General features: G+C 52.2%; 1 protein-coding gene across 1 annotated transcript; it reads left to right on the top strand.

Annotated features, from left to right (window-relative positions):
* The first annotated feature begins 1,118 nt into the window (after window positions 1–1,118).
* Window positions 1,119–8,884, top strand: Dusp9 (dual specificity phosphatase 9). The gene is made up of 4 exons (XM_005371820.2): window positions 1,119–1,182; window positions 6,822–7,258; window positions 7,752–8,207; window positions 8,526–8,884. Exons 2-4 carry the CDS (start codon window positions 6,865–6,867, stop codon window positions 8,849–8,851), a joined length of 1,176 nt encoding a protein of 391 aa, XP_005371877.1. The 5' UTR covers window positions 1,119–1,182; window positions 6,822–6,864; the 3' UTR covers window positions 8,852–8,884.
* The last annotated feature ends 4,816 nt before the right edge of the window (window positions 8,885–13,700 follow it).

The following is a 13,700-nucleotide window of genomic DNA, read 5'->3' as shown; positions in this document are numbered from 1 at the left end:
CTTGGCAGTGCGTGACCAAAGACTGGTTCTCAGCATCTCCCCAGTGTAGAAGTTCCTGAGCCCCAGATCACCAATGACTCCCTTGGGATCCCTAGAAAGAACAAGCCCTTTCCTCTGAGTCCTTCTGGCCCAAAGCTGAAAATGAGACCTGGAAACAGTTGGTATCCTGTACAACTGTTCACCTGAGGCTCTAGACTTTGGACTCAGTCAACTTGTGGCCAGTATGGATTTGCCATATTACTTGGCACCCTTTTCCAACCACTGCCTCAGTTGACCTAGCTGTAGCATGGGAACCGGCTCCCTTGACTTCCACAGAACTGATGTGAGGATCAAATACAGTACTGGATGAGAATGCTTGGGACCTGCGATGCAAAGGGAAGTAAATGGAACCCCCAGGCTCCCAGCTCCTCTCTCAATGTCCTACCAGTTCCACCCTTTCCAAGCACTAAGGCTCGCATGTTATTCTTATTAAACAAAATCTGAAACATGAGAAGACAGTGACGGGGGACCTGGTGTGGGGGACACTTGCAGTACTGTCCGCCAGACCTTACACCCACTCTGTTGTGGGGGCTGGAGGTGGCCCTGGAGGCCAAGCCATATGCCCTGTCCCTGGTGGGTCCCTTCACTTCTGCAGGAAGGAGGTATGCCAATGTAGACTACTGTGCAACCACTACCCAACCCAAACACAGATGAGGTCAAACCTCCCCACATACTATATCGCCCAAGCTCGTGGTAAGGGGATAAGCAACAGTGCTTTAGGGAGACATGAGACCACAGGGAGCATCAATCAAGCAGAAGACTAGGGCAGGGGTCTGCAGGTGGGTGGGAGAGGGGTAGGGTGTGGGAGGCAGAGGGAGGTGTTGGGCAGGCCTCAGCCCCTCTCCATCCTTCCCAGTGCACCGCTGGAGACATTGCCCCTCCTGGGCAGGGGGCGGAGAAGACCGCTACAGGACGGGAGGAGGCGGCGGCGGCGGCGGAGGCGGTGGTGGAGGCGGGATTTGGAGTTTCCCTCCGCAGCAGCGGTAGCAGCGGCGGCCCCTAAGCCCCGGGAGAGGCCGCCGCCCGGAGCTCTGGTGGTGTTTGAGGGTGGCAGTTGTGGCAGCGGCGCTTTTCACTGCCCGAGCTACGGAAACTTCCTGGCCGCGACGCACAGAGCCAGGGATCAAGCTGAGGCCAGCCGAGGTGAGCAGAGCACGCGGAGCCCCACCCCGCCCCCACCCCTCTGGCTGCCTACCTCCAAGTGCTTTTCTTCACCTTGGACCCCCAAAGTCCTGCCAAACACATCCCAAAGGCCCCTAGGCATGCCAGGGAACAAGAATCTACAAGACCCATTAGATCCTATCACTACACACCCCTGCCACCCTGCCCGTGCGCCTTCCATATCCCCTGCCATTTCCACCAGCTGCACAGTCGTGAGCGCACAGGTTCCTGTACTGTACATAACAACACCCCCTGCCTCACTATCCCCAACTCTGCCAACACCATCCCAGACCCTGCCACGCCCCAGTACACCCAGGTGTTGACATAGTGCCAATACATCCTGCAATGTCTGCACTAACATAGCTCTCTAGCTCGCGTGCGCTCTCTCTCTCTCTCTCTCTCTCTCTCTCTCTCTCTCTCTCTCTATCTGTCTCTCTCTCTCTCTCTCTCTCACACACACACACACACACACACACACACTATGCCCCTATCATCACAAACTTCCCATATGCCCATTACAGACACCCACCCACGTCTCCACAGTCCAGAGTCACTGTTATCCACCCACTATAACACAAATGCACACTCCAGCGGCCGAAACTCCCCATTCCCCAGGCAGACACCTCCAGATCCCCAACACCCTAATATACAGGACACCAGCTAGATTGCTAGAGCTTCAGCATCCTGCCCCGCCCCCATAGCAAATAGCCCTGAACCCCCCACACACACACATACACACACCTCTCTGAGTCCCTCCTACCACCACCCCAACACATGGCACACAGGCTCTAAAGACTACAGCATTTGGTGGCATCTCTGCCAGGTGGTGGCTCTCTAGCTTGGGACACCCCTCCAGATGCCTCCTTAGACCTTGACATTCCCCAGGGACTGATTTGACTTCTTCTCTAAGAGATAAAGAAGGCAATTGAGGCTCAAGGTATGGTATTTAGATGTGGAGACAAGGGGCTGTGGGGCTGGAATGACAGGAGAGGCGGGCACTGAAATGGAGGAGGCCTAGCTGGGACCAAAAGGGTCCTTCGCATAGTGGGTTGCTTCCTTAAGGGCTGAAGTCTGCATGCACTGTTTGTATCCCAGATTCACATATGCTGTGAGGAGTGCTATGTGTGCACGTGTGCTTGTGCGTGTCTGGGAGGAGTGTGTGCTCGATAAGGAAAAAGCAGGAGCAGCACCCTCCTGGGCTCCCCCAGGCAACAATTGGTTTCATTCATTCATGCCTTCTTTGTTAATGAGTATTTCTTCTGCGAGTGCCCTCAGGCCCTCACTGGGGGGCTGGGGCCAGCTTGGGACCAGGCACACACCAGTTCCTGGCTTGGAGGAACTCCCAGTCCGGCGAGGAGCCGGACCTGGAAAAGCATAAAGCCATTCCCAGTGGAAAGTGCGTTTTGTGGAAAAGACACTGCATTTGGTAGAATCCCTGTCTCTGGGAGTTGCGCTCCTGGCCATGTGACCTGGCCGTGACAACTGAAATCCTACCACTGGGCCAGGCGGGAATCGGGAATAGTTGCTTTTTGCTAAGGGCAGTGCCTCTCTTGGGCATCTCAGGGGGACCTAAGAGAACCCGCATCAAGCGCTGGACCTGTGGGGGTCATTGGTCCGGCCAGGAGGCTCTGGGGCGCCCAGCTGGTGCGGCAGTGGGCTCATCTCCTACCCTGCGGCCCGCGCGAGGGCCGCCTGACTCTACCGCTGAAGGGGGCCAGCGGAAGCCCCAAGTGCGGCGGCCTCCCCAACCCTGGCAGCTGCGAGAAGCGGGCGAGGGGCGGGGCCCGCGCACAAGCAGACGCTGCCAGGGACATGAGTGGGGGCTAATTGCGGGGAGGGGGCTTGGCTGTACCGAACCCTGCAGTGCGGGGGTGGCAACAGGTTCCCATTTGTCCTGTTTGCTGGCACTGCGGGCACGGCAGGCGTCGCGCACTGTGCGCTGACTTTGGAGACTCCCTATCTCACACTAGGGTTGGGACCTTGCCAGCAGGGGCCTAGAATGAGGTGTAGGGGAAGTACTCTCCAGGTGTGGCCAGGAGTAGGGTCGTTTGTTGACGCCGAGGATTCCCTCTCCTTCACCATTGCAGGGTACCTCCCTCCCATGTGCATCCCCAGGACAGTTCCTAATACTTCTTCCAGAAAGGCTACCCCAGAGAACACACCTAGACTTCTAAGAGTACCAATATTTCCTTCAGGTTGAAGATCTTTCCTTCAAGCATTCTGAGCCTCCAGGACTGGGAGGGTGGGATACTGTCTCTCCAGCTCTCTGCATCCAGGGCCCCATACCACCACTACCCCATTCACAATATAATCAAGACCCCCAGTCAGCCCCACTTACAAGTGTGATATGTTGCAGGACTTCTGTGTTGTCTTCAACCTCTGGCCTACCTCCAAGGTCTTACCTGTAGATACAGTGGAGTTATGGAGGAAGGACCTAGTTTGAATACCCATGGCCAGGTGGCACCAGATGCCCACTTGTGACACTGTGAAACTAGTATGGAAAGGAGAAGGTAGAATATTGAAAAAGAAACGAGTCATGCCACAGTGCTGCCTCTTTGAGGCCACTGTGAGATAGAGAAGGAAGCCTGCAGACTTGCCCATGAGACCAACAGGGTATAGGGACTGGGACATGAGCAGCCATCCGAGGAGATCTGTCTGGGACTGTGTCCACAGAACCCCAAAACCCTTTGAACACCAACATTGGAACTCATCTTAGAAGCAGGGACATGGCGAGGTGGGAGCTCAGTAGCCTGAGCTCCTTGGCAGTCCACTACAGTGGTGAAGGGAGGGGGGCACGGGACGGGGATGACACGGGAAGGAACAGGAAGGGACTGGAGGGCAAGAACCCTCTGAGGTAGCCTTAGTCTGTATGGCCGACTTCTTCCGCAGCATCACTTCACACAGCATCTCATCTTAACTCTGACTCACTAGAGGAGTCTTTTCAGAAGGCATACGTGGTCTGCAGTGCTGTTAAATGTTTCTCTTTATGAGACTTTACATTTTTCACCCCTGAGCAAAATGCTTTGCAGTACCCATTATGTGTGCACCAGTCTGCTTTCTTGTCTTTGCTTCCTTAAGCTGGAGCCCCAGAAGTAACTTATAAGTGTGAGCTTTTCTTGTCTGATTATTTTTTGTTTGGGGTTTTCATTGTTGTTGGTTTGTTTTTTGAAAGGCTGTTTGAGACAGGGTTTCTCTGTGTAGTCCTGGCCGTCCTGGAACTAGTTCTGGACCAGGCTGGCTTCTAATTCACAGAGATCTGAGCATCTCTGTCTCTTGAGTGGTGGAATTTGAGGTGTGTACCACCACCCTTGTCCGGCTTTCTTGTCTGGTTCTTTTTTTTCCCCTAGTTTTTCCAGACAGGATTTCTTCGTGTAACAGTGCTGGCTGTTCTGGAACTTGCTTTGTAGCCCAAGCTGGCCTCAAACTCACAGAGATCTGCCTTCCCCTGCCTCCCAAGTGCAGGGATTAAAGGTGTACAATACCACCGCCCTGCTCTTGTCTAGTCTTTGTTGTATATTGTTACACTTGTTTCCAAAAGGGTGCTGCCAAAACAAAATCCCCCCTAGGATGAGAAGAGCACACTTGTTTAACAGCAACCTTGCTAACACTGGGTGTTCTCATTTTGAGAACATTCTACTAATGTAGTTAACAGGGAAGCGTTTCGTTATTTTTTTGAATTGCCTTTCCTTCCAAGCCTGAGCTTCAACCTTTCCCCAAATATTCTTACCCCATTGCATTCCTTCCTTCAGGCAGAGTGTGCAGTCCTTGAGTTCCTTACCCATTTATCTACAGGGTCTTAACCCTTTGATTATTTTGTGCAAGCTTTATCTTATCTGTTGTGTGTTTTCCTTTAACACTGTTATTTACTTTTCTTGGGGTTTAAGCAGAGAAAGAACACATGGCCAGATGGGGCTTTTTTAGAAGCCTCCCCCTACCTCTCCTTTCATTGTTAGCACTTATCACCCTGATATCTCATTAGGTGTTTTTGCTTATTGTTAGTGTGTCCTGCTGGACTGGAAGACCCAGGCAAGGAGAGCCCCTGTGTGTCTTTCCTGTTCATCACCTGTCTGGTGGGCTGGTTGGTGGCCACCAGCTTTTGTGGACTGAATGGTGCTCTGGCATGGGGCAGGGCAGAGACCAAGCTGGTTTCAGAAACTAGGACTTCTGTAGCCATGGCCAGTGCAAAAGACAGAGGGAGCATGGAGATGGTGACACTGCAGAGGAACGACTTCCTTCCGTGTGGATTCATCCAGGGCTTTATGGGAAGAAGGCCACGAGGAGGAGGCAGGGATGGCTTTTAGGATTCATCATATAATAAGAGCATAGTGCCCCAGTTTAGAATTGGGTGCTCAGAATCCCTGGGTACCTTTAGCCAGGTCTGTACAAATAAAGCCTGGATGAGAAAGGGGGACCCAGGAGCTGCCTTGTGCCTTAAGTATTTTAATGGCATTTCACAGTAGCCCAAATTGGATGGCTCTGATTAGCCCATTATACAGATGGGGGCCATCTAGTTCCAGATAAGGGCTGATAGTTTAGGATTATTAAGTGAGTTGTTTGAGGTAGTTTCTGGTTCTGGGGCTCTGGGCTTTTGTCCCCACCCCTCTTCCTGCCTCCAGAGACCAGACTGGCGCCGAGCAGGGGCAACTGCAACTGGTCCCCTGCTGGGCCCCCGACCTGCCCTTGGCCTCTGCCCCGACCCTGTCCCGCCTGGGTTGAAGCCCTTGCTCAGCCTGCTGTTCGCAACTCCCACCGGGCTGTTCGCTCGCACTGGTAGGCTGCCCTGGCCCCTGAGCCCGCCCTGCCGGCCCACCGCCCCGCCCCGCCCCGCCCCTCCGAGTTGCTACTAAGTCAGTCCGAAGGCAGAGGCTTCCAAGGTTGAAGCTGGATCCGGCTGCCAGGAAGCGGCCAGCGCACGAGTGGCGCGAGGCTTGGCTTCCACGTGTGAGCCTGCTCCGCCACCCCGCCCTCTCCGAGAGTCCAAGCCTGGAGACTCCCTCTCCAGGGACGATACCTGCGCCCTGCCGTGGCACTAGCTGTGGCCAGGACGTCCACGCGCGGGTCGCCTGCCTCAGGATCTCGCTCCAGGTCTCTCCTTTTGTTCTCTCCTGGGGTGGGGAAGAGTGGGGCCGGGTCAGCTCTTACAAGGACTCGCCTAGGCCCCTCACCTTGGTGACCCTCTTGTTTTCTGGGTTTTTCTGGGCATAGAGGAGATCCAGGCCTTTAACCCAATTTCTCCACACATCCAAAGTGATGGAGATCGGGGCAAGTGAGAAAGTCAGAAAAGGGGTGTGGAGGGAACTTGCTTTAGTTCTAGAACCCCAGAAAAAGTCTTCATTCAGCTTTCTTCTTCTGGAGTATGTCTCACGCAAACTATCTAAGCGGGACCGTGAGCAGCATCCCAGTGGCAGCAGCCTCGGGTATTTTTCCTGGGGCGCCTTTCTTGGTCGTCTCACTGTGGGTGGAGCGCAAGGAGAGAAGCAGGCGGTGGAGGAATGTCCCTGTAGGGACACTGGGCGCCTGCCCTCAGGACAGGGGCTGACTTCCCGTCTCCAGTAGTCTGGTCCGTGCTGCGGGACTAGAGACAAACCTGCCCTCACTCCGCGCCTGACCTCTCTCCACAGCACCCGCTGTCCGACGTGCAGAAGTGCAGAACGCCGCGCGCCCATGGAGAGTCTGGGTCGTTCGTGCCTGTGGCTGCGCCAGGAGCTGTCGCCCCCGCGCCCACAGCTTCTACTGCTGGACTGCCGCAGCCGGGAGCTGTACGAGTCGGCGCGCATCTGCGGGGCGCTGAGCGTGGCCCTGCCCGCCCTGATGCTGCGCCGCCTACGGAGAGGGAGCCTGTCTGTGCGCTCGCTCTTGCCTGGGCCACCGCTGCAGCCTTCCCCACCCTCCCCTGTGCTTCTGTACGACCAGGGTAGTGGCCGAAGCCAGCATGGAGAGGCAGAGGCGCAGGCAGAGGCACAGGCAGAAGAAGCCCCAGAGTGGGAAGCTGACTCGGTGCTGGGCGTCCTGCTCCAGAAGCTGCGGGAAGAAGGCTACCTGGCCTACTACCTACAGGGTAAGTGAGGGGCAGTGGGCCGAGAGAGGGCACGGGCCGCCTCTGGTGGTCTCTCAGGTCAGGAGAAGGCCGTGCCTTCCGAGGGGATTTCATTATTACTTTATCCTTGGGCAAACTCCACCTTATTTTGTGTAAAATGTGGGCAAGACTTCCTCCCTATAACCTGCCAGACAGCGTTTGGGAAAGCAGACCTGAGCATGACCTTGGGCACGTCCTTTATCCATCCGAACCCATTTATAAATCTGGAAAATGGGGAGAATGGACATGAATCAGCCGCAAGTGCTGAGTGAGGATGGGTGGGTAGGGTGGGTATCCACAGCACACACCACACATGGCACTCCAGTATAGGTGAAACTGATGGCTTGCGTGTCCCCTTTAGCAATATCTGCAACCCACCTGGGCTGTGTAGAGTCAGCTCTCTAGCCCCAGGTAGGGATTCTTGGCTGCCCAGGTGGCTATAATAGCAAGACCCCCTCCCATTCTTTTCTGACAGGTGGTTTCAGCAAATTCCAGGCCGAATGTCCTCACCTTTGTGAAACCAGCTTTAGCGGCCCTGCCGGCTCAAGCTTGGCCTCAGTACCTAGCCCCGTGCCTGTGGTGGGGCTAGGTGGCCTGTGCCTGGCCTCTGATATCTCTGATGCAGAGTCTGAGGCTGACCGCGACTCCATGAGCTGTGGCCTAGATTCGGAGAGCACCACGTCCCCTCCAACTGGGCTGCTACCACCTTTCCCAGTCCAGATTCTGCCCAATCTCTACCTAGGCAGTGCCCGAGATTCAGCCAACTTGGAGAGCCTTGCCAAGCTTGGCATCCGCTATATCCTCAATGTCACCCCCAACCTCCCTAACCTCTTTGAGAAGAATGGTGACTTCCACTACAAGCAGATTCCTATCTCCGACCACTGGAGCCAGAATCTGTCCCAGTTCTTTCCAGAGGCCATTGCTTTCATTGGTGAGTCCTCCCTATCCTTGCTGTCTTCTCTCTCCACCTGTCCCCACCCACCAGACTGACTCCTGGCCTCTCCTGCTCTTTACTCTCTTCTATAAGGGAATTCTTGCCCAGCTTAGAAACCATTCCCAGAGCCCACAAGGCACTTGGGTGAGGGAGGGGGGTGTAGAGCTCTGGTCATCTGCCAGTGAAACTTCCCAGATATGGGCAAGGAAGGATGGGGAGACTGAGATGCTGCCCCCCAAAAATTCACTTGGCTCTGGCCCCACTCATGCTGACCCTTGCCGGGGGGGGGCTATGTTTCTGTCCTGCTCTCCCTAGATGAGGCCTTGTCCCAGAACTGCGGGGTGCTCGTCCACTGCCTGGCAGGGGTCAGCCGCTCTGTCACTGTCACCGTGGCCTACCTCATGCAGAAGCTCCACCTCTCACTCAACGATGCCTACGACTTGGTCAAGCGGAAGAAGTCTAACATCTCACCCAACTTCAACTTCATGGGCCAGCTGCTAGACTTTGAGCGCAGCCTGCGCCTGGAGGAGAGGCGCTCTGGGGGGCAAGGCAGTGGGGGGCCGGAGTCCACTGTCTCAGACCCACCTTCTTTCTTTACTACCCCTACCAGTGATGGGGTCTTTGAGCTGGACCCCACATAAGAGTTGTGTGGGGCTGCTGGGCTGGTCCCTACCTATGACCCCATGTATTAGCAGGGATGGGATGCAGCCATAAGCGGGGAGGGGGAGGGGGAGGGGAAGCTCAATACCTCACATGGGGGTGGTGGAGCAAGGCAGGAACAGAGCAGAGATTTGCCCTACCCCGGATTCTATTACATGTGCCTATGGGGGGACCCGTGGCTACGGGCCTGACCTGCACCGCTTTAGAGCGGGACCATGCTCCAGAACCTGCCTCTTCTGCGACTGTTACTTTATTCTTTCCGGGTGGAAGTGGAGCTTCTTATCCAAGAGACCAACCATTCCAGATTTCTGCCTGCTGCCTGGGCCCTGCCCCTTCTTGCAGTTTCCTCTTCAGGAAGATTGTATCACACTTTGCCACAGGGACCTGCTCTCGGTTCCTTCCCTGTCTCCAAATGGCCACCTGTGGGGAAAGGCCTCACAACTTTCACTGGTGTAGTCTCCTTCCTTCCTCTCTGACTAGAACTTCGCCTTCTTGGGGCTCTGGGGTGTGGACTCTGAGATGCAAGGGCTGCTCGCAACATCCACAGGGACAGCCTCTCTGGGTGGCTTTTTGCTGGGCAGTGTCACATGGGAGGGCATGGGCCTGGGAGCCAATAGGCGGGATCCCAGCCACACATCTGGTGCCCTGACTGTTTCTTTCCTCCTCCCCCAGATGTCTTGACAGGATCACTGAGACTCTTTGTGACTGAGGGTGGTCAAACTGCCACCGGAGGAGATGGGGTCTCAGAGTGAGAGCTGAGGGGGAGGGAGGGAAGGATGAAGGCCTCAATTTTGCTGCTGTGTGTCTCACACAGCCGGTGTTGGTTTGGGGGGCAGGGAAGGGGCCAAGCTGCAGACACACACATGGTCATTCATCGAAGTGCACACCCCTTTGCAAACCGTGTATGTATGTGTGTTCACACTTGCACACGAGCCTCCTCACACGTTCAGACTGGAACTGGCAGTACCTGTGGCAGCAGGACCATCTTGTCTCTGAACCTGGAGAGGCTTGTGCTTATTTGTTTTTGTAATCCACTTTATAATCACTTTCTTTAATTGTTCCTCCTGAATAAACAGTTTATTTAATATACTCGACAGAGGGTGCTGCTTCCTGGGCTCCTTGGGGAAGGGAGGGAGAGGAAAGGGAAACCTGCCTATCACCCATTCCTCATTTCCCGTCTTTATGCTGCCTGTTGGTTACCTGGTCACTCACAATCCATTTGATCTCCTATTCTAGCACACCCTTAAGAAACTGGGGTACAACAATAAACCAGATATGAAGAAGCTGCTTCATTTTCAGAGGGGAATGAGATACAGTGTGTGCCAGTGCCGCAATCAAATGCCCCAAATCAGTCAGGAAGTTACAAGTGACCCCCAAGCCCTGAGTCAAAGTGGGCTGGCTGGCTGTGTTGCTGAGGGTGACTAGGCTTCAACAGGGGGGGCTGGGTGGATCATACAGTGTGGAATCAAGGCTACAAAAGCCTAGGCAAGGTCAGGGAGAGTTGTGCGACGCTTGTTCCTGGGCCATCTGGCAAGTTAGGTAGAATCCACATCACTGGGCCATGTAAGTTTTAGGTGGGGCTTTTTCTGCTCGACACTGCCAGTGCCTTCACACTCAGCCAGCAGACCTGGGAAGCTGTGTTTCCAAAGCCTAGAGATAGAACAGAAGGAAAGGAAGAGCAGCAGAGCGTGTATGGAAGAGAAAGTAATGGAGACCGAGTTGTTTCAGTCGGGTTTCCAGTCAGCACAGGCATACCTGAGGCAATAAGCTTGCAGAGAGAAAAGATTGATTTTTGGCTCACATTTCAAAGTTCCAGGCCACGGCTGGTTGGCCCTGTGCTCTAGGCAGCACCTGAGTGCACGGGAGTGTCAAGTGAGACATATGCGTGACCAAGAGGAAAAGGAAGGGACTGGTATCCCCCAAGACCCTTCAAGACTGGACTGGGCGCTGGTGGCGCATGCCTTTAATCCCAGCACTCAGGAGACAGAGACAGGTGGATCTCTGTGAGTTCGAGGCCAGCCTGGTCTACAAGAGCTAGTTCCAGGATCGGTTCCAAAGCTACAGAGAAACCCTGTCTTGGGGAAAAAAAAAGATGTCTCAAACTGAAGACATAGCCCTGCCCCCTAGGCTCTACTTCCCAGTAGCAGTGCCTGAGAGACTAAGCTCTTAAACACAGACTTCTGAGACATTCAAAATCCCAACTGCAGTAATAGACTTAGAAACGGGATGTTCAGGTAGCACCCCCAGTACAAAAGCCCTAAAATGAGGGTGAAATTTAAAACCCTGTGACCAAATGGCTGAGCTGGTGATAAAATAAGAGAAAGGTTCTGAGGGGTGGAGAGGAAACAGTGAGGAAGTCCACTCCAAAACTGCCTGGGGCATAATAGCCTAGGCCTGGGAGCCAGGAGCCTTCACAGGAATGTAGCCTCTCATACCTGCTGGTCTTTAAAACTAGGATACACCATTCTTTCTGGCAGGGTCACAGGAGCCCAGTCTGGCTTTAAATTCACTGAATTCATTTTGAGGCTGGGGATGACTTTGAATTCCTGATCCTCTCGCTTCCACCTCCCAAGTACCAGAATTCCAGGCAGACAAAGTGCTGGCTGACTCATTAAATTTATGGTAGTTTGTGACAGCAGCAAATAAATACAATAGATGCCCTTGAAAAATACCCCTTCAGAAACAAATGAGGATGCATACTTATCTTAAACTTATATTTGTGTCAAAGTGAAATGAAAAGAAAATGTCACCCCCTGAGAATTTCTTGCCACAATAAAAGCAACACATATACAGAAGGACTTATCACACCAGTGCGCATATACAAGAATGCAGGCAAAATACTCATAAAGTAAAATATTAAAATAAATCTTAAAAATAGCAAAGTTTAAGCTGATTATGGTAGCACACACCCGTGATTCTGGCATTGGGAGGATGGGATCAAGAGGATTAGGAGTTCAAGGCCAGCTTATACCTTGTCAAAGAACTATTGGAGACATAGTCTAACCCAGGGAAGAGCACACCAATTGGTTATTCAATACCAAATGGTCGGCCCTAAAGTCATATATACACATAACATTATACAGACTGAGCAGACTATATTTATGTCATATATGCATGTCAAAACAATTAATACAAATAGAAGCCATGAATTTGAAAGAGAGGAAGGAGTGGTTTATGAAAGGGTTTGGAAGAAGGAAAAGGAAGGGGGAATTTATGCAATTATAATCTCAAAAAATAGAAAAAAATAATTTTGAAAAGACAATGGCTGAAAATTTTCCACTATGGAAAGAGTTTATGGTGGAATTGCTAAGTATCCCCAGTCTCTGTCTTCCCCTTTACCCTTTTATAAATAAAATACCCAACAGTCAATAGTGCATAAACATCCCAGGTAGAGACTTCATTTTCTGTCCTCCCTTGTGCCAACTGTGGTCTTGTTCTTATGTATCATCTACTTTTTCTGGTAGTACTTTAACATTGTGTGTGTGTGTGTGTGTGTGTGTGTGTGTGTGTGTGTGTGTTCTTTTCTGTGCAGATGTGCATAGAGTTTAGAACATAACCTTGGTCGTCAATAATCTCTGAAGCATTGTTCACCATGTTTTTTGAGACAGGATTTCTCTCTGACCTGGAGCTCACCAAGTAGGATAGTCTGACTACTCAGTAAGCCCCAGGAATCCTCCTGTCTCTGCCTCCCCAAATCTGGATTTACAGCATGAACTATCACCTCCAGCTTTTTAATGTGGATTCTGGGGTACTGAATTCAAGACTTTCTGGTTGCAAAGCAAAGCACTTTACTGACTGAGTCATTTTCCCAGTCCAGCATTTTAGCGTTTTATTTATTTATTAATTTTGGTTTTTTAAGATAGGGTTTCTCTATATGGCCCTGGCTGTCCTGGAACTAGCTCTGTCAACTCACAGAGATCCGCCTGCCTCTGCCTCCCGAGTACAGGGATCAAAAGTGTGCACCACCACTGCCTGGCACATTTTAGCATTTTAATCAGTTATTTAAAAATTCTCAGTCTGATAAGTCCAACCTTCCTACACTATCTGATTTTGGGTTTGGTACCCATTTTGCCTCATCCTTGGAACTGTCTTGTTGAGAGTTAAGCATTATGTACCAGGGAAAAGGAATCACTATAACAGTCCCCTGTAATGTGGGAATGAAGTAGCAGAGAGAAGCCATGTTCTATAATGCATTGTGTCTTGGGGAACCTGTCTCTGCCCTGTGCTTCTCAGATTCTGACTCCCCAAAAGTGGGGCAAGATGACCACAGGAGACTAGAGCTGGGCATTCCCTTTCCCCACCCACCCCTACCATGAAGGCTCCAATAAAGTCCAGCAGTGCAGACCCTGCCTCAACAGCTTCTCTTGAGGACAGGATGTGTTAAGAATAATGCGGTGTGCATGCATATTTTAAATATATTTTTATTGATATTTATTGAGCTCTACATCTTTCTCTGCTCCCTCCCTGCCTCTTCTCTCTCCCCTTCAGTCCTCCCCCAAGGTCCCTATGCTCCCAATTTACTTAGCAGATCTTGTCTTTTTTACCTTCTACTTCCCATGTAGATTAGATCTGTGTAAGTCTCTCGTAGGGTCCTCATTGTTGTCTAAGTTCTCTGGTATTGTGGTTTGTAGGCTGGCTTTCTTTGCTTTATGTTTAAAAACCACCTATGAGTGAGTACATATGATAATTGTCTTTCTGGGTCTGGGTTACCTCACTCAAAATAATGTTTTCTAGCTCCATCCATTTGCCTGCAAAATTCAAGCTGTCGTTATTTTTTCTGCTGTGTAGTACTCCATTGTGTAAATGTACCACATTTTCCTTATCCATTCT

The sequence above is a fragment of the Microtus ochrogaster genome, unplaced genomic scaffold (genome assembly GCF_000317375.1).
Source record: "Microtus ochrogaster isolate Prairie Vole_2 unplaced genomic scaffold, MicOch1.0 UNK129, whole genome shotgun sequence".
NCBI classification, from domain to species: domain Eukaryota; kingdom Metazoa; phylum Chordata; class Mammalia; order Rodentia; family Cricetidae; genus Microtus; species Microtus ochrogaster.
Note: the sequence above shows the minus strand (reverse complement) of the source record. Positions and strands in the feature narration are given on the sequence as shown.